This window comes from Chlorocebus sabaeus, chromosome 1 (assembly GCF_047675955.1).
Source record: "Chlorocebus sabaeus isolate Y175 chromosome 1, mChlSab1.0.hap1, whole genome shotgun sequence".
Classification (NCBI taxonomy): domain Eukaryota; kingdom Metazoa; phylum Chordata; class Mammalia; order Primates; family Cercopithecidae; genus Chlorocebus; species Chlorocebus sabaeus.
The window spans coordinates 114878794-114896652 of NC_132904.1; the positions used below are offsets into that span (position 1 = coordinate 114878794).

A 17859-nucleotide genomic window follows, 5' to 3' on the forward strand; every position below is an offset into this window, starting at 1 on the left:
TGGAGGAGGAGGAGGTTTGCCCCGTGCGTGCAGAGCTCTTGTCTGGTGGAAGTGCTGGGACACACAGAAAGATTTGAGATCTGGATATTAGAGCCAGCTAGGGGCCCTAGAAAGGGCATTCATTTGGGTTCCAGCCATGGCTCCGTCCTGCCTTGGCCGAGCTGTAAAACAAGGGTTATTGCATATTGTGGCCTGGTTGGCTCTGACACGCTAGCTAGATACTGTGATTGTCTGCTCCTGATCTCAGCCAGACCACAGGATGGTGGCGCAGGTGCCTGTGTGTGAGCGTAGGGAGTAAAGCTGGGAGGAGGTATGTGTTAGTAAGGGTTGGGAAGAGGTGAGAGAGGGACTGGAGAGGATGGCTCAAGCAGCTTCCACCCTTATGGCTGAAGCTTGTGGCCAGGCACATGCACACATGCATGTACATTATGCCTGACTGGAGTTAGTGTGGAGGAAGTGAGCATGGTGAGATTGGGGAGGGGTGTCTAAAATTGGCGACTTAGAAGATTCGCTGGCTAGCCTGGGGTTGGTGGTAAGTGGGGAGCTGCTGGACTTTCCTTGAGTCCAGATCCCATGCTTCTCTCCCTGAGCTGCTGTCTTACAAATGCACTGACTGATGAATGGAAGGAAGAAAATTGACACACCTAAGCACATGAGTGTGTGTCAGGCACCTTGCTGGGAGTCTTCCTTGGATTACCTCATGCTGTCCTTAGGATGGTATCATAAGACAAGTGCTATTATCCCCATTTTATAGACAAGGAAACTAGGAGTAGGAGAAGCTACACATTTTGCCCAAAGCCTCCCATAATATAAGCTTTGGAGTCAGAATTGGAACCCAGGCCTGTTGGCCCAAATCCCATGTTCCTTCTACTGTACTGCACTGAGGCTAGGGGTGGGCACTTCTCTAGCCTCTTCCTCCTTCTTCCTGGAGGGAATGAGGTAGGGAGCTGTAGATCAGCTAATCTCATCCCTTTGGGATTCTGGTGAGTATAAGCTCCGGGGAGTTTGGGAGGGCTTGGCGGTAGTGGATTCCTCTTCCCACACCCACTCTGGCTCCTGGGAAACCGGAGCTCAACCCCTGGGACCTGGGGTATCACATTCTTCCCCATGCTCCTCCTTAGGAACCTTATCCAGCTTTCATTCTCAGACCCTAGTGTCCCACCCTAAGCTCTGTCTACCCTGGTGCCCTGTGCTCTCCTGCCCTTTCCACTCTGATTCAGAGTGGCTCAGAGTACTGGCCTGGGAGTTCAATAGATGATTCTAGTCCTTGCTCTACCACTTAGCTGGCTAAGAGATCTTAGCTTCTAAATATGTTGGTGTTCTCACCTATAAAATGGATATAAATGCAGCTGCCTCATAAGGGAGCTTATTAAATGACATAACAAATGCAAAACATTTAGCAGAGTTCCTGGCTCCTAATGGGTTCTTAGTAGATGGTGGCTCTTGCAGTGAGGATTACTGCCCAACCTACTTTGTTGTTGTTGTTGATTTTGAGACAGAGTCTCGCTGTTGTCACCCAGGCCAGAGTGCAATGGTATGATCTCAGCTTACCGCAACCTTCACCTCCCGGGTTCAAGCGATTCTCCTGCCTCAGCGTCTCAAGTAGCCAGGATTACAGGTGCCCCCCACCACACCTGGCTAATTTTTGTATTTTTGGTAGAGATGGGATTTCACCATGTTGGCCAGGCTGGTCTCAAACTCCTAACCTCAGGTGATCCAGCCTCCTCAGCCTCCCAAAGTGCTAAGATTATAGGCGTGAGCCACCACACCCGGCCAGCCTACTTTGGTCTTCTTTTGGACTGACCCCAGATTTAGGACATCATCCTTCTTTAACTCTTCCTTTCCCATGATTTGCTCCTAAGGGTGGTGGTTTAAGGCTGCCTTCTTCAGGAAGCTCTCCTGGGATTAACCCAGCCCATTTTTCCTATCCCTCATCCTTCCCCCTTATTATCTTTTCATTTCCTTTTAGCACATGATTGTTGAGCCAGGTACTGTTCTAAAAGCCCTATTGAGGGTATAAAGACAGAAAAGACAATGTGGATCTTATGTTTGGGGCAGGGTAGTGGTAGTGGTAACAGATATATTCACAAATAACAATAATAGAGGCAGACGGTGATACAGAAGAATGTGAGCACAGAGGAAGGAGCAAAGAAATTGAGTGGCAATCAAGGGAGGCTTTGGAGAGGAGGTAGCATTTGGTCTAATCTTAGATGATAAGTAAGCTCTTGATAGGTAGAGAAGATTGGGACAGCTCTTCTGGCCTAAGGAAGTGACATAAGAAAGGCCCGAGAGTTTACAGCTACACAGCTGAGTGTACAGTGTGGCTGAGCTGAGAGGACATGGAGGCAGTAGGAGGGAGGGGAGCTGCAAAGGGTTTGGGAGCCCCGAATGCCTGGTAAGGAGTCTGTGCTTTATCCTGTGTGTAATGAGGAGCCACTGAAAGATTTTGAGGAGAGGCATGATCTGACCTTATTTGTGGATTTTAAAAAAATTATTCAAGTAATATTCCTTTTTAGAAAGTAATTTTTCTTTTTAGAAAGATTAGAAAATTCAGATAAGCAAACAAACCTCAAAGTCATCTTAGGAAGACATCTGTGACAGTGTGGAGTGAATCAGGAAGTTGAGAGAGTGGAAGCAGAGGCTGGTGAGAAGGTCCAGACCAGGGAAGCAGAGGGCCTGGATTTGAGTGGTGGCAAGTGGGGTTGGGACAGGGAGAATGAGGCAGATGGAGTGTCTCTAGGCTTTGGGACCCATTGGTTGTGGGGTAAGGGAAGGGAGGTTAGAGGATCTGAGTGGTGTGCCTAATGGCACAGGGGTCGTTGGTCTAGGGAGGGAGGAAGGCCTGAGGGAAGGAGCCCACATGGCAGCCTGTGTTTTCTTAGGGTGAGTTGAGGCCAAGCAGAAGAGCTGGTTGATCCCCTTCACCTGAGCCTTGAGTCTCTGGGCAGGAGAGCCAGCTAGTTCTCACCTTGAGTTGAGCCCTGTCTCCCCAGGGCCTGATCAACCACCCCATCTCCTTTAGGAGCGCCTGGCCGTCCTGGACAGTCAGGCTGGGCAGATCCGGGCTCAGGCCGTGCAAGAGTCAGAACGCCTGGCCCGGGACAAGAATGCCTCCTTACAGCTGCTGCAAAAGGTAGGGTCCCTCGGGTTGGGCTGGGGGATTTTGAGTAGGGTAAATGGGAGGGGAGTGCAGAAGGGCTGGGGTGCAAACGTGCTGGGGTGGAGCACAGGGCTCCTGTCACACAATCTCCTGGCTCCCACTCCTCTTTGACTCTCTGCCATTCTGGGCTTGCAGGAGAAGGAGAAACTGACTGTGCTGGAAAGGAGATACCACTCACTCACAGGGGGCAGGCCTTTCCCGAAGACTACGTCGACCCTCAAAGAGGTATCATGATTGGGTTAGCCCCAGCTTCAGGCCCAGGGGGTGTCCTGGGAGGCTCTGAGTAACACACAGCACTTTCACCCCAGTGGCTGAGGTTGTATGGGGGCATCTCCCTGAATGGGAGAGATTTGAGGAGGAATGGCCCCAAGCTCTGGGATTTGATCTTCCATGGCCACCAGCTGCCTTTGGAGTTCCCAGGAGCCCACTGATTTCCCTGTTTTTGGTGGCTGAATATATGTGGGGGGACTCAGGGGCCTGGGTTGGGTGGGTAGACAGCTCAGAGGCTTAGTAGGGGCTGGGCTGGATGGACTCACCTTGAAGGGGAGCATGTGGATATAAGAGTGCTGATCCTGGGGCTCCTGGGCTTCAGTCCTGAGTTAGGCGTTTGTCTCAGAAGAGGATATTGAGGCCCCTTAAGTGGTTCTTCCCAAGTCTGTATGTCTGGTGTGTGAGTTCCAAATAGAACATACCTGGTTTACCAACTTCGTTCCCTCCCTCCCTGCCTCACTACACAAACAATTTAGGCCTGGGGTGGGGAACTGGGCCAAGTGTGAGGGATGCAGCCCCTCACCGTGTCCCCTCTCTGTAGGCCGAGCTGCTCATCTCCGAGTCCTCAGAGATGGGGCTGGGGACTAAGGCTCTGGACCTTTTCCCAGGGTCTTCTCAGGCTGGGGCCTCCTCTGTCTCTTTAACCCCACCTGCTTCCACTCTTCTCTGCCCCAAAGCACAAGAGGTAATCACAGCTAACTGCGTGCTCTGCTTTGCCCACTGCCTGCCTGCCCGCTGAGCCCCTGCCTACAGCTCCTCCCAGGGCTTAGCTGAAGGGCATGTGGTGATAGTTTCTTGGCTGGCCAGAGTTTGGGAGAGTGTGTGTGAGTGTGCCATGCCGCCATTCCATAGAGTGCCTGGGCAGCCCATTGAATTGCATATTAATTTGCCTATATTCTGCTTGCCATTCATCAGTTCTCACAACATGCTGGACCCTCTGGCTCATTTTTCTTTTCCATGACCCCAGAGGACAACCTGGTTCTAGAGCTAGGCCTGGGTGGGCCTTGGGTAGGGCAGGCTTATGATCCTGCGCTTTGATTCAGCATGCATTGTGGAGGTCTACCATGCTCCCAGCACCCAGATAAGCTCAGTTTCTAAGGACAGGTGATGAATACGACAGTCCCTGTTCTGCCAACCCACAGTTGAATGTGTTGGCATCTTTCCAAGGACTCACCTTGGGCAGTAGGCCCATTTTTCTGCTAGGCTTTTAGCTGTTCCTTGCTAAGGCCTCTTTCTCACAGCCCATCTTGCTCAGGCCGTGGTGATGTCTCTACCTTTCCCCACCTGTTTCTAGCTCCTGCCCGGGCTGATGGAGTGTGAGGGGACCCTGGGGAATGGTGTGACTGGTGCCCCATGCTGCATGTGTGTGCTCCACTGGGGACTGCCGGGTTGTTGGGGATGGGGGTTCTCTGGGAGCTGGGTTCTGATCCTCAGTGTACTCTTAGAAGGCCTTCTGTGGGCTTCTTTGCCTGTTCCCAGCCCAGGGCGAATTCAGGTATGGGCCTTCAGGGTCTGCTTGGGGCAGGACTGGATGCCAAGGTGGCTCCAAGAGTGAAGGGGCAGGAGGAGCCTTCAGACTGTTGGTTCTGCTGCCCTTTTCTGGTCTCTGTCACTCCTTGCAGCCATCTATGGGCATAGCAGGCACCCTACCCCTGCCTTGGAGTTTGTATTGACCTGGAGTGATGGCCCTGTGGCCTGGCATGGAGTTTGGGGTGTTGGGCACCTTGTTGAACCCTGTTAACCCCTTTCTTTGCCCACCCCTACCCCTTCCACTGGGCACCCCAGGAATATGTGACCCTGGCAGAAGTTTTCCAGCTATGTTCCCGCTTGGACCCCTATGCTTCTGCCACCCCCCCCAGTGTGCTCGCCCAGCCCCTGCCTGACAGTGAGGTACCAGCCACTGAGGGTGCCCACCAATGCCCAAGGACCTCTTTATGGATGGCCTAGATTCCCCCTTGGGCCTGGGTGGAGCTGGGGGACAGAAGGATCTGTGTTCGACAGAGAGGGAGAAGGGCAGCCTGTATAAGGGGAGGTTGGGAGTGGTTTCTTTTCTTCTCTGGGGCCTTGGGAGCTTTCTTCAGCTCCTATGGCCTGGGAAGGGGCAGGTCTTCTGCTCTAGGATGAGGGCATCGAGTTGAGAGGACTCTGGTTTTCCTAGGCTGCAGGCTCTGTACTTCCTGTCCTTTCCCTCTCTTCCCCTGTGGGTAGGGCCATCTTATGTATTCTAGTTCCATTAACCTCTTATATTCCCTCCTGCATCTGGCCTTGCCCCAAGTACGTGATGCTTGAGCAGCTAAAGGTGATGCGGGACACCTCGCCCGTGCCCCCAGCCCCTGTGCCAGGCCTTTCTCCCTGGGCCTCCGCCTCCCGGGACCTGGTTCCCACCACCTGCCTTCCTCCCATGCTGCCCTCCTCCTCGTTTGCTTCCATCACGCCTTCACCCAAGGTTGGTGGTCTGTGAGTTCTTGCTACCCCCACCCACGACTGGTGTGCTCCGTGTGTGTTTTGCTCCTGCTCACCTGGCCGCCTGGCTCTGGGCCAGCCCAAGGGGAGTGCCCAGTGCCTGCAGGCTCTGTCTGGTGGCTGGTTTCATGGCTGGTGTAGCACATGTCTGTGGTCTGGAAGTTGTACCCTGACTGTTTCTCTTTGCCCTTAGTACATTCAGGGCAACTGTTGTCTCACTGTTTTTCTCTTCTTTTTCTTGATGCTCTCCTTTCTCCCTCCCTTCCTCCCCTTTTTCCTTCACCTTCCTGTCCACTTCCCTGATATGGCCTTCCTTTAACCTTTCCCCTCCTTCTTCCTCTTCTTTCTTCTTTCTCCCTTTTCCTGCCTTTTCCTTTCCCTTTATTTCCTGGCCTTTCCTCTCCATCCTTCCCCTCCTGTCCCCTTTTCCCCTCCCCATTCCCACCTCCAGATGGAGAAGCTGCTGCTCCCTGCTGTAGACTTAGAGCAGTGGTACCAGGAGCTGATGGCCGGGCTGGGGACTGGCCCCACTGCAGCCTCCCCTCACTCTTCTCCCCCGCCTCTGCCCGCCAAAGCTTCCCGTCAGCTGCAGGTAACCCCTCCTTCACTGCCCATCCTCCCCAGTCTTTGCACCTGTCCACTCTGATACCTCCTGCCAATCCATCAGCCACACAGTACCACCTTGAGTGGAGGTGTCAGCCCAGTCAGGGCAATGAGGGCACCTCTGGGCCCTGAGAAGGTCACTCCTTGGGCAGCTATCCTAGCATTTGGGCAACCAGAGGGCCAGTCTCCATAGTCTAAAACTGTCTGATTGAGTGTCTGGTGGAAGGGGATTCTGGAGCTGTGGTCAGGTTGGGATCTGTTCAGTGCCCTATGCTGAGCTAGGCTGTGGGTCTGGCCTATGCTTGGCAGCTCCCAACACCCAGAGCTTCTCACCCAGTCTGGGGGCCTGACAGGCTCTTGGGCCTGTGGCAACTGGAACTAGTGTGTCCTGGGAGAACTGCCAGTATTTTGTTCTCCTGGTTTCTCCAGCAGTGACACTTGGAAGCAGAAAACAAGGGGCAAAGACTCTGAAGTGAGAGCCCAAGCCTCCTCAGAGTTGCCATGGAGGGCGTGGGCCTACCTGAACCTGCAGCAAGCAACTGACCATGGGGTGGGAAAGGGAGCTGGGCTAGTCTTTTCCTTAGGTTTCCTCCACTGACCTGCTGCAGTGCCTGACATTGACCATTTAAGATCATCCGTTGAGTGACGGCACTGCATCTGTAAGACTGTGACCTCAGCTAAAATTTCATGTTTCCTTGGGGAGGAGTTTGATCATATAAGACTTCTACTGTGTACCCAGCTGGTTAGAGACTTTAACATGTTTTGATTCTCTTAATCATCACCATAGGCCTTTGAGATAAGATAAAGTTAACTCATTTTATAGATGAAACACTGGAGCATGGTATCTTTCCAAGGCCACACAGCTAAGAAGTAGCAGAGCTTATGCCAAGTCAGGGTTTGTGACGCTAAGGGCCATATTTACCACATGCTAGTGCTACAGGGGAGCTTGGCCATTATTTAGTCTAGTCCTACCCCCTTATTTTGCAGAGAAGGAAGCCAAGGCCCAGAGTAGGGAGGTATGTGACCGAGCTAGGACCAGAGGGAAACCAGTTTCTAGTTGGTCTCCTGCACAACCCTGCCTGACTGACATTAAATCCTTGCATGGGTCTGTTTACAGGTCTTTTCTTAGACCCAGGGTTGGGCTAGGGATTGGCCCAGGGAGGAACAGCATAGAAAGGAGAATTGGCAGCTGCCAATAGCATCTGGGCATTGGGCTGGCTCAGGAGGCTTGTTGTCAGAGCCAGAAGGCCTGAGGCCTAGTGCCAGAGTGATACGTCACATCACAGCCAGACTAGGTGACATGGGGGAGGTGGCCAATGGGGGAGCCAGAAGTCACTGGGCACTATCTTTTCTTTCCAGGTTTACCGCTCCAAGATGGATGGCGAGGCCACCAGCCCCCTTCCCCGGACCCGCAGCGGCCCCCTCCCCTCCTCCTCTGGCTCTTCCTCCTCCTCCTCCCAGCTCAGCGTGGCTACCCTGGGGCGTAGCCCCTCCCCAAAGGTCTGAGGACAGTGGGTGGGGCTGCACATGTGGCAGGGGATGGAGACTGCCATGCTGGGGAGAGGCCAAGACCACCCATAAAAGCCTTGGGAATGGGGGTGAGGGCCTTCTGAGCCCAGGTCCAAACTCTCCATTCCTCTGCAGAGCGCTCTACTCACCCAGAATGGCACGGGCAGCCTTCCTCGCAACCTGGCAGCCACGCTGCAGGACATCGAGACCAAGCGCCAACTAGCTCTGCAACAGAAGGGTGAGTGACTGCCCCGCCAGCCCACTTGCTCTTCTGAGGGGACCCTGCATAGTTGCCATGCTTCCTCTATGTTCATACCTTTCACAGGATGTTTTTCCTTTCATTGGGATCTAGGCCAGAGCAGAAAGGATTTAGAGGAGTGGGTACCTAAAGAAGAGCTTCCTGGATATTTATCTAAAGCCTTCAGGGCCGGAGACTAAGGGCCTAGGGGGCTGTGACATCTTTCCTAGAGAGCCTAGCCAATAAGGGAACTGCTTGTTGACCTGAGTCGGGTTAGACATTGCCCTCTCTGGAGGCAGGGGATGGTTTTGATTACTTCTAGAAATGGTTGCCTGAGATATTGGCTCTGGGGACCCAGGAGTCCTTGTTGCTTGTGTGCAATTTGGTTGTTTTGAAAGCCCATGTCTGTGCCTCTCTCTCCTCTTACCCGCTCTGTGTCTCTACCGTACCCTCTGCCCGGGGTCCCCCACGCCAGTCGAGTCGCTTCCCGCCGAGCCCCTCCCAACCGACGACCCAGCAGGTAGAACGTTGGTCACAGAGGGCATTGCTTTGGCCAGGCAGCCCCTGCCCTGGCATCAGCATGATGTGTCCTGCCCAGGTCCCCACTGCCTGCAGGCAGGGTCCCAGGCTGAGCTAGGTTGGGGTGTCTGCTGGCCTCACCCCTCCAGCTGGCCTCTCTTCTGCCCTCAGCTGTGCTCTACCGTGTCTCCCCTGCCTTCTTTCCCGCGTTTGTTGCTTTTGCTTCTGCATCGCAGGGGGGTCTGCATTGGCATTCTGGGTGCTCATGGGGTTTCCGCCATCTCTTCTTTCTCCCTTCTCCAGCAGGCAGGGTGGGTGCATGTATCCTGCCTAGACCTACTTAGGCCTTGGTTGTGAGCTGGAGCCAGCTGGCTGTCATGCTGCCTGGGCACTATTTGGGTAGGTTTGGTGTCCTATGTGGACTCAGGATGTGAAAGAGCACTGAAGCCAGACTCTGCATCTGTGGCCGGTTGTGCAGGCGACTGAAGCATTGGCAGAGCAGCCAGGCCTGGAGCTGCAGGGGCCTTAGGGAAGCTGCGGGGAGAGGGGGCTGCTCTGTGTTAACCTCTCCCTGCTTGCCCCTCCTTCTGTGTGTGGTGCTGCCACTGGCCTGCTCCTTAGCTGGGTGGGGAGCCGACTGTGACTCCCATCTGTCTCTCCTGCAGGACAACAGGTGATTGAAGAGCAACGGCGGCGACTGGCTGAGCTGAAGCAGAAAGCGGCAGCTGAGGCACAGTGCCAGTGGGATGCCCTGCACGGGGCAGCCCCCTTCCCAGCGGGCCCCTCTGGCTTCCCCACTCTCATGCACCACTCTATCCTACACCACCTGCCTGCGGGGCGGGAGCGTGGGGAGGAGGGTGAGCACGCCTACGATACGCTGAGTCTGGAGAGCTCTGACAGCATGGAGACCAGCATCTCCACTGGGGGCAACTCGGCCTGCTCCCCTGACAACATGTCCAGGTACCCCCCACGCCTGGGCCCACAGCCTCCCTCAGCCACCACCTCAGCTCCTTGATGCACCTCCTCTTCCCCTTCTCTCCCCAGTGCGAGTGGTCTGGACATGGGGAAGATCGAGGAGATGGAGAAGATGCTGAAAGAGGCTCACGCAGAGAAGAACCGTCTCATGGAGTCGAGGGTGAGTCTGACCTGGATCAGGGAGGCAGAAGGTGATGGGGCACAGAGCTGCCTGCTGCCTGTCAAGGGCCTGTGCTCCACCTCATAGGCCTGGAAGGCCTGTGCTCAGCCCTTCCACCCATATTAGCCTTGCCACATTCCCTTGGGGTAGAAAATGTTTTAAAAGGTTGTATTCCTCAAACAGGTTTAGGGAACCTTGGTGAGATTACAACATGGCTCTTAGGAACAGAGAAGGCAGCACAGTAACCATTCTCCAACCAATAATTTCTTGTATGGAAACTTCCAGTTTTTGCATGTTTACTTCTGTAGACTTTTTGGCAACTACAGGAATTTTGATTCCTGTCTACCTGCATGGCAGGCCATTCCTCTTGGGACTGATTAGGAAAGGTAGGAACTGTGGGTGAAGTATAGACTAGAGGAGGAGGCAGATGTCCAAGTCAGAGTAGAGGTGTTGGCTGGGGAGCCTTGGGAGCAGAGAGGGCTGACAGCTCCTTCACATGGGCATGGAGCTGGGATTCACCAAAGAGGGACCCATGGTTTATCCTGGGCATAGGCAGGCTGATGAAATGTGTGCCTAGGAAGGAGAATAAATAAAGGATCTGCAGAAGCTGTTCTGTGTCCACCATTTGAGGCACTCTGCATGTTTGAGATGAGAGTGGGACGCAGAGAGTAAGGTCAGCAGTTTGAGGGATTTAATAAAAAACAGATACTGACAGTTTGAATGGAGGACCAGCCAGAAAAGAATGCCTCCTATCTTATTTATGTCTAAGTATGGCAAATGTGTAAGCATCTCCTGGCAAATGTGGGGAAAGGAGATTCTGCTAAGTTTTGAGCTGGGAAGAAATAGTAAATGGGAGTTAATGGTATAGGAGGTCTTTATTAGTAATTAAGACATATAAAGCATCACTGACATGCTCTGTATTTAATTACTTGTTTTAATGACTTCTAAAATCCTTTTATAGTGGCTTTTATAAGTTCAGTTCTGACCTTAGTCTGTAGTCACTTTGTGCCCATAAAGTTTGAAGTTCGATAGCAGATGTTTCTAATTTGGAGTTTCAAAAGGCCTTCAGTTAGTGATTGGGAAAGGACTATATATTAGCTGTCAAAAAAAGTTATCTAGATAACCCATGTTCCGAGAATTCAGATACAATTGTCAGAGCCCCATTTATTTTTTGAGTGCTTTCCTACTGGAATCAGTAATGGGCATTTATATACATGATCTAATTTCATTTTCACTATAATTCCAGGAATGGGTATTCTTTTTTTTTTTTTTTTTTTTTTTTGAGATGGAGACTCGCTCAGCGCCCAGGCTGGAGTGCAGTGGCGCGATCTCGGCTCACTGCAAGCTCCACCTTCTGGGTTCACGCCATTCTCCTGCCTCAGCCTCCCAAGTAGCTGGGACTACAGGTGCCCTCCACCACACCCGGCTAATTTTTTGCATTTTTAGTAGAGAGGGGGTTTCACCGTGTTAGCCAGAATGGTCTCGATCTCCTGACCTCGTGATCCGCCCACCTCGGCCTCCCAAAGTGCTGGGATTACAGGCGTGAACCACTGCGCCCGGCTGAATGGGTATTCTTAACTTCATTTCACAAATGAGGCAATTGAGGCTTAAAAAGTTTAAATGTCTGGGTGCAGTGGCTCACGCCTAATTCCAGCACTTTGGGAGGCCAAGGCAGGCGGATCACCTGAGGTCAGGAGTTCAAGACTAGCCTGGCCAACCTGGTGAAACTCTGTCTACTAAAAATACAAAAAAGTTAGCTGGGCGTGGTGGCAGGTGCCTGTAATCCCAGCTACTTGGGAGGCTGAGGCAGGAGAATCACTTGAACCTGGGAGGCGGAGGTTGCAGTGAGCCGAGATCATGCCATTGCACTCCAGCCTGGGCAACAGAGTGAGACTCAGTCTCCAACAAAAAAAAAAACAAACAAAGTTTAAATGATTTTATCAGGATCACAGAGCCGATAGTGGTAGCAGGGCCAGGGTTTGAAGTCAGGACAGTCATGCTTAAAGCATTTCTCTTTAACCAGCCAGGGCTCTTGGAGAGGGTGGGCTTTGAAGATGATGCCTCCTCATGCCAGACTACCCTGAGGTGGATGCCTCCTGCAGCCCTGCCCTGGTGTGACGAGGGCCAGTGGGGGGAAGAGGATGGCCATAGGTGCTGACCCCTTGGCTTTGGGGGCAGGAGCGGGAGATGGAGCTGCGGCGGCAGGCCCTGGAGGAGGAGCGGCGGAGGCGTGAGCAGGTAGAACGGAGGCTACAGAGTGAGAGTGCCCGGAGGCAGCAGCTGGTGGAGAAGGAGGTCAAGATGCGGGAGAAACAATTTTCCCAGGTGAATGGGCGGTGGAGCACAGTGGTGGTTGGCTTGACGGTGAGGGCTGTAGAGAAGTGGGGAGACCCCAGGATTTCTGTGTTGGGCTGTAAGACCTGTTCTACTCCAGAAAATATTGCTGTTGGCTTAACACAAGCAGAATTCTACCTGGGACTCATTGACCCCAAAACATAGACCTGCCAGGACTGTTCAAATGTGTGTATGTGTGCTGGGGTAGTGGGTTGTAAGGATGTGACAGGCCACCTTGCAGACATCCAGGGTCAGAGAAGAGGGTCTGGATAGGTGTCCCAGAGATGGGAGCTGGTAGTCAAGAATCAGAGTGGCTCCCTTTGACCTCTCCAGGGCTTCAGATCTGCTTCATGAGCCTGCACTGCACCTTCCCTTCTGCTTCCCCTGCTGCCTTTCCTACATGTGGAACTTCAGGGTGTGCTGCCCCACACCCCACAGGACCTTTCATCTCCAGTCCCCACCATCAGTGGATGACCTCACTCTGACTTTTGGTTTACGTCTCCAAGACAGAACTGTACTAGTTTCTCTTCGGGACAGAAATCCCTCCTTGCCCAAAAGCCAGCCCTACCCTTTCTCCTTAAACAGGAGACTTGAGCAGAACAATTGAAAGCAGAAGGAGAAATTGGTTTGGGCTGGGAAATCTGCCCATGTCTCTGGTCCCAAATCCTAACTCCTACACCCCCCCATGAGAATCTGTAGGACTTAGATAGGCTGTCCCTTCTGATTAGGTCTCTGTAGGCTTCCCCAGGTTGGGAGTCCCATGGAATCTTTCCCAAGCAGTGATCACAGCTCCCTCATTTCCTACAATGCAACAAAATAAATTCTAAGGGACAGGTCAACTGGATTGGGTTTGGAAAATAATGAGAAGGGGCTGGGCACAGTGGTTCACCCTGTAATCCCAGCACTTTGGGAGGCCAAGGTACACAGATCACTTGAGGCCAGGAGTTCAGAGACCAACCTGGCCAAACCCCATCACTACAAAAAATACAAAAATTAGCTGGACATGGTATCACACACCTGTAATCCCAGCTTACTCTGATGGCTGAGGCATGAGAATTGCTTGAATCCAGGAGATGAAGGTTGCAGTGAGCTGAGATCGTGCCACTGCACTCCAGCCTGGATGACGGAGTGAAATTCTGTCTCAGGAAAAAAAAAACAACAACAAAAAAAATGAAGCTCTGTGAATTTTACCCCTGTGGTTGGAATATTTGTAAAATGCCTAGTTTCCCTTTCCTGCTTCAGTCAGTGACTGCTCTGGGAGTCTGTCTTCTAGCCCCTGTCCTGGGGCTCAGGCATTGCAGCAGTGGCCACTGGTGTCTGGTGTGGGAGATGGGTAGAATCAGCTATCTATGGGGTTGTGTGTTTTGTTTTTTCTTTAAATAATGTGTGATGTTTCCTGGCCATTTTAATGTTCTTCTAGGAAAGGAAGAGTAGAAAAATATTCCAGCTGACTGAAAATTCTAGTTAGTATCAGAGGTAGAGTAAACCTTAGTAATTACCTAGTTCAAAACCCGTGTTTTACATGGAAGGAAACTGAGGCCCAGAGAAGGGATGTGACCCAAACAAGGTCCCATGGGAAGTCAGAGACTAGATTTCTTATTGGGCTTTTCTTCCCAGAGCATGTTCTTATCTGGCCTCTTGCTTTATTCTGTTTGGCTCAGGAGGGAAAGGAGGGACAGGGCAAGACAAAGATGCCGTGTCTTGGTCATAGGTGGGAAAACTGAGGCACAGAGTGACTTCGCAGTTTGCCTGGCCCTAGATAGAGTCAACGTAGGCATGGTAGGTCCCCACTTTTGCCATAAGCCCTGTGGAGCCAGAGTGACCACCATGGGTTGGGGATGGGTGATGTCAGGCTGTTGGGGTTTAGAAGTGAAGCCAAGGGGCCTGGACAGGGAAATAATGAGGGAAGAGAGGAGACTCTCCTGACCCTCCCTCTTGCTCCCAGGCACGACCCCTGACCCGCTACCTGCCAATCCGGAAGGAGGACTTTGACCTGAAGACACATATTGAGTCATCAGGCCATGGTGTTGATACCTGCCTGCACGTGGTGCTCAGCAGCAAGGTACAAGGCGTGTGTGGCCCTGGGGTGCTGGGGAGAGGGAGGACCCCATGGTGAGAGGCACCTCCTGGGTCGTTGGAATAGTGGCGTCAGTCTCTACCCTTATCTAACCAGATCTCTGTCCCAGGACCTGGTGTACTGGCCTGAAGAGATGTTGGGGACAGTCCCCCATGAATACAGGCACAGGCGATGGCACACACTTAAGGCTTAAGGGCTGCACATTTGGGTCCTTCCTTACTCCTGCTTCCCACCAGGTCTGCCGTGGCTACTTAGTCAAGATGGGCGGCAAGATTAAATCATGGAAGAAGCGCTGGTTTGTCTTCGACCGGCTCAAGCGCACCCTTTCCTATTATGTGGGTGAGTTCCAACAAGGCCGTCCCGGGGGCCAGCCAGGACCCCTGGGCTCTGTTACCCAGGATGGCTGGTCTTCTAGAAGGAGGCCAAGCTTCCAAGTAGGGGACCAGAGGCTTGGACTGGGCCTTGCCCTCCTTCCCTGAAATGTACACAGTGTACCTGGTTCACCTCCATTTATGTGTTCATTCATTCATTCCTTCATTCAGCAATGTTACTAAACATCTAATAAGTTCCAGGCACTGTTCTAGGCTCTGGTGATAAGTAAGATGGCCACAGCTCTCTTATGGAGCTTATAGTCGGGGAAGCAGACAAGAATTATAACAATGCACAATGGGTATGCTGATAGGAGACATCCAGGCTTTGCAGGAGCATGGGGTCTTATGGTCGGAGTTGGACTGGGAACTCCCCCTTGGACAGATTCCATCAAAGACTCCAAGACAAGCAGTTGAACAGTGCCAAGGAGTGCTCAAGATAGCCCAGGAACAGGCCAACTAGACCCTCTTGCTCCATCAGCTCTCTCCGTTCGAGCCTCTATCCTAGTTTCCCATCCCTGGAACTCCCTTTGTACTTTTCCTACTTGGAGCATGGGATGCTGTGTTATACCCTAGTCAGGAGAAGGTAAGGTATGCCGCAGTAACAAGAAGGTCATAAAATCCCAGTGGCTGTACAAGTGCAGTGGCTCACACCTGTGATCCCAGCATTTTGGGAGACCAAGGCGGGCAAATAGCTTGAAGCTAGGAGATTGAGACCAGCCTGGGCAACATGGTGAAACCTTGTCTCTACTAAAAGTATAAAAATTAGCTGGGCATGGTGGCATGCGCCTGTAGTCCCAGCTACTCAGGGGGCTGAGCACGAGAATTGCTTGAACCCAAGAGACAGAGGTTGCAGTGAGCCGAGATTGCACCACTGCACTCCAGCCTGGACAACAGAGTGAGACTCTGTCTCAAAAAAATTAATTAAAAGGCCGGGCATGGTGGCTTATGCCTGTAATCCCAGCACTTTTGAGAGGCCAAAGTGGGCAGATCACACACTCAAGAGATCAAGACCATCCTGGCCAACATGGTGAAACCCCGTCTCTACTAAAAATACAAAAATTAGCTGGGCATGGTGGCACATGCCTGTAGTCCCAGCTACTCAGGAGGCTGAGGCAGGAGAATCACTTAAACCCGGGAGGTAGAGGTTGCAGTGAGCTGAGATCATGCCACTGCACTCTAGCCTGGCGATAGAGCAAGACGCCATCTCAAAAAAAAAAAAAAAAAAGAAATATTAAAAAGGAAAATCCTAGTGGCTTACAAGTACTAGGTTTCCTTATGCCCAATACATGTGGACTGCACATCGTGAGTTGGTGGGGGCTCTGCCCTGCATCAGTGTTGTCTTTACTTCAGCATGCCTTTTGGGAACATTTCTCGCCACAGTGGCAGAGGGAAAGAGAGGCTTAAGTGAGCCTGGCCTTGGTATTAAATGTCCCAGCTGGGAAGTGACACACATCATTTTTGTCCACAATTCATAGGTGGGGCTGTCTGCCAGTCACACAGCCTCACCCAGCCACAGAGCTGGGAAGAGCAATCCTGCTAGGAGCTCAGAAGAGGGGAAAGGGCTGCAGAGTTTGGTGCCAGAGATGCTCAGGTCTGGAGTGCCCTTTTTCCCCCTAACCTGGTCCCTGATCACCTGCTGGCTCCTGTAAGAAGCCTTCCCTGACCAGCCTGGGTCCTGGGTGTTTTGAGGAGGCAGGAGAGACAGAAGCACAGGTGTCCCATGTTTCTCTCTGTGCCAGGAAGGTAGAGGGACCAGGGACTTTGGAGAGGAAGAAAGAGGCCTGGGGAAAAGAGTTCCATTTGAGGCATGTTGAGATTGAGGTGCCTCTGGGACATCTAGGTTTAGGAGGATGGTCAGGATTAGAGGTGGAGTAATAGTTGAATCAGGTGGAATAATAGTAATAGCAGATAACCATTATCAAGCACTTGCATGAGCCAGGTGCTATGCTAAGCACTCTGAATGCATCATATCATTAATCTTTGAAATAATCCTATAGGGAAACACTATTTTTATGCCATTTTACAGATAAGGAAAATGATGCTCAGAGAGGTTAAGTAAATTGCCCAAGGTCCCACAGCTCCTAAGAAACAGAGATAAGTCTGAACCTGGGCAGTCAGACTTCAGAGCAGAGAAGAGGGGAGGGAGAGGGCCGAACCCTGGGGCAGGCCTACCTGTGTGGGGAAGGAGAAAGAGGAGAGACCAGCAGAGGGAGAAGGGGCAGGAGACAGGAAGCCAGCACTAACCACATGCCAGGTGCTGGGCTGGTGCTTGGCATATGTGGCCTTAGTTAGCATCTGTGAAACAAAAGGAGACCAAGTTCAGATGGCAGGAATAGAAACGGGAGCAGAAACAGGGAAGGAAGCCAGCCAAAAGAGCAGACATTCACAAGCAGGAGGTGTCACCAGCGATGATGGATGCTGCAGAAAGGCCAAGAAAGATGTGGCCCAAAGGCTGTTAGACTCAGGGATGGGAGCTTGTCAAGAGAAGGCTTTCTGCTGTGCATGGGGCCAGGAGCCAGATTGCACAAGATTGAGGATAGGTGGGTGGTAAGGAAGCGGAGGCAGGAGTGTGTTACTATTTCCTGTGAAGGAAGGGATGAGAGAGAACAGGGGCTGGAGGGCTGAGCAGGCCCAGAGCCAGGCAGGGCTGGTCCTTTTCCAAGGAGGAAATGTCAGAAATGGGCCTGAATAAGGGCCCTGGGTGCCGTGCCTATTCTGCTTGGACCCTCTTCCTGCCAACTCGATAGAAACCCCCTCATTGCATGGAGTCCAGATTACATATTATCTCTAGGAAGCCTTTCCTGACCCCACCTTACTAGGAGTGATTCCCATCCTCCTCTGAACCCCTGCATTATCCAGCATCTGTTTTTCCATGTGACATCAATCCAGGAGTGTAATGATATAATAACAGTGTCATGTTATGTGCCACACACTGTGCTGAATACCTTAAATGTGTTCTTTCATTTAACTCATGAAAACCTGTGATGCGTAGGTGGTCTCATGGAGTTCCTAGCCATGTCTTTACTAGCTATTTACATAGCTGAGTGTCTGTATTTTCCTCCCTGTGAGATTGTAGTTTCCTAAGAGAAGGGTCTCTGACTTCTCTCTGAATCCGGGTGTCTAGGATTCATTCATTCAACATTGAGTACCTACTGTGTGCCAGGCACATAGTTGTTTGTG

At 52.1% G+C, this 17859-nt stretch overlaps 1 protein-coding gene across 21 annotated transcripts in view; it reads left to right on the top strand.

Annotated features, from left to right (window-relative positions):
- Nucleotides 1–17859, top strand: part of PHLDB1 (pleckstrin homology like domain family B member 1) — a 51650-nt gene that overhangs the window by 29169 nt on the left and 4622 nt on the right. For 13 of the 21 annotated variants that reach the window (XM_073021497.1, XM_073021488.1, XM_038005115.2 and 10 more), the window contains 11 exons: nucleotides 3023–3133; nucleotides 3296–3385; nucleotides 6345–6485; nucleotides 7856–7996; nucleotides 8141–8243; nucleotides 8719–8763; nucleotides 9428–9722; nucleotides 9807–9897; nucleotides 12076–12222; nucleotides 14177–14293; nucleotides 14545–14647. In XM_073021497.1, coding sequence (XP_072877598.1) covers nucleotides 3023–3133; nucleotides 3296–3385; nucleotides 6345–6485; nucleotides 7856–7996; nucleotides 8141–8243; nucleotides 8719–8763; nucleotides 9428–9722; nucleotides 9807–9897; nucleotides 12076–12222; nucleotides 14177–14293; nucleotides 14545–14647 — 1384 coding nt within the window. The remainder of the gene's footprint in view (nucleotides 1–3022; nucleotides 3134–3295; nucleotides 3386–6344; nucleotides 6486–7855; nucleotides 7997–8140; nucleotides 8244–8718; nucleotides 8764–9427; nucleotides 9723–9806; nucleotides 9898–12075; nucleotides 12223–14176; nucleotides 14294–14544; nucleotides 14648–17859) is intronic. The other 8 variants (XM_038005124.2, XM_038005125.2, XM_038005109.2 and 5 more) reach the window with 3 other exon arrangements.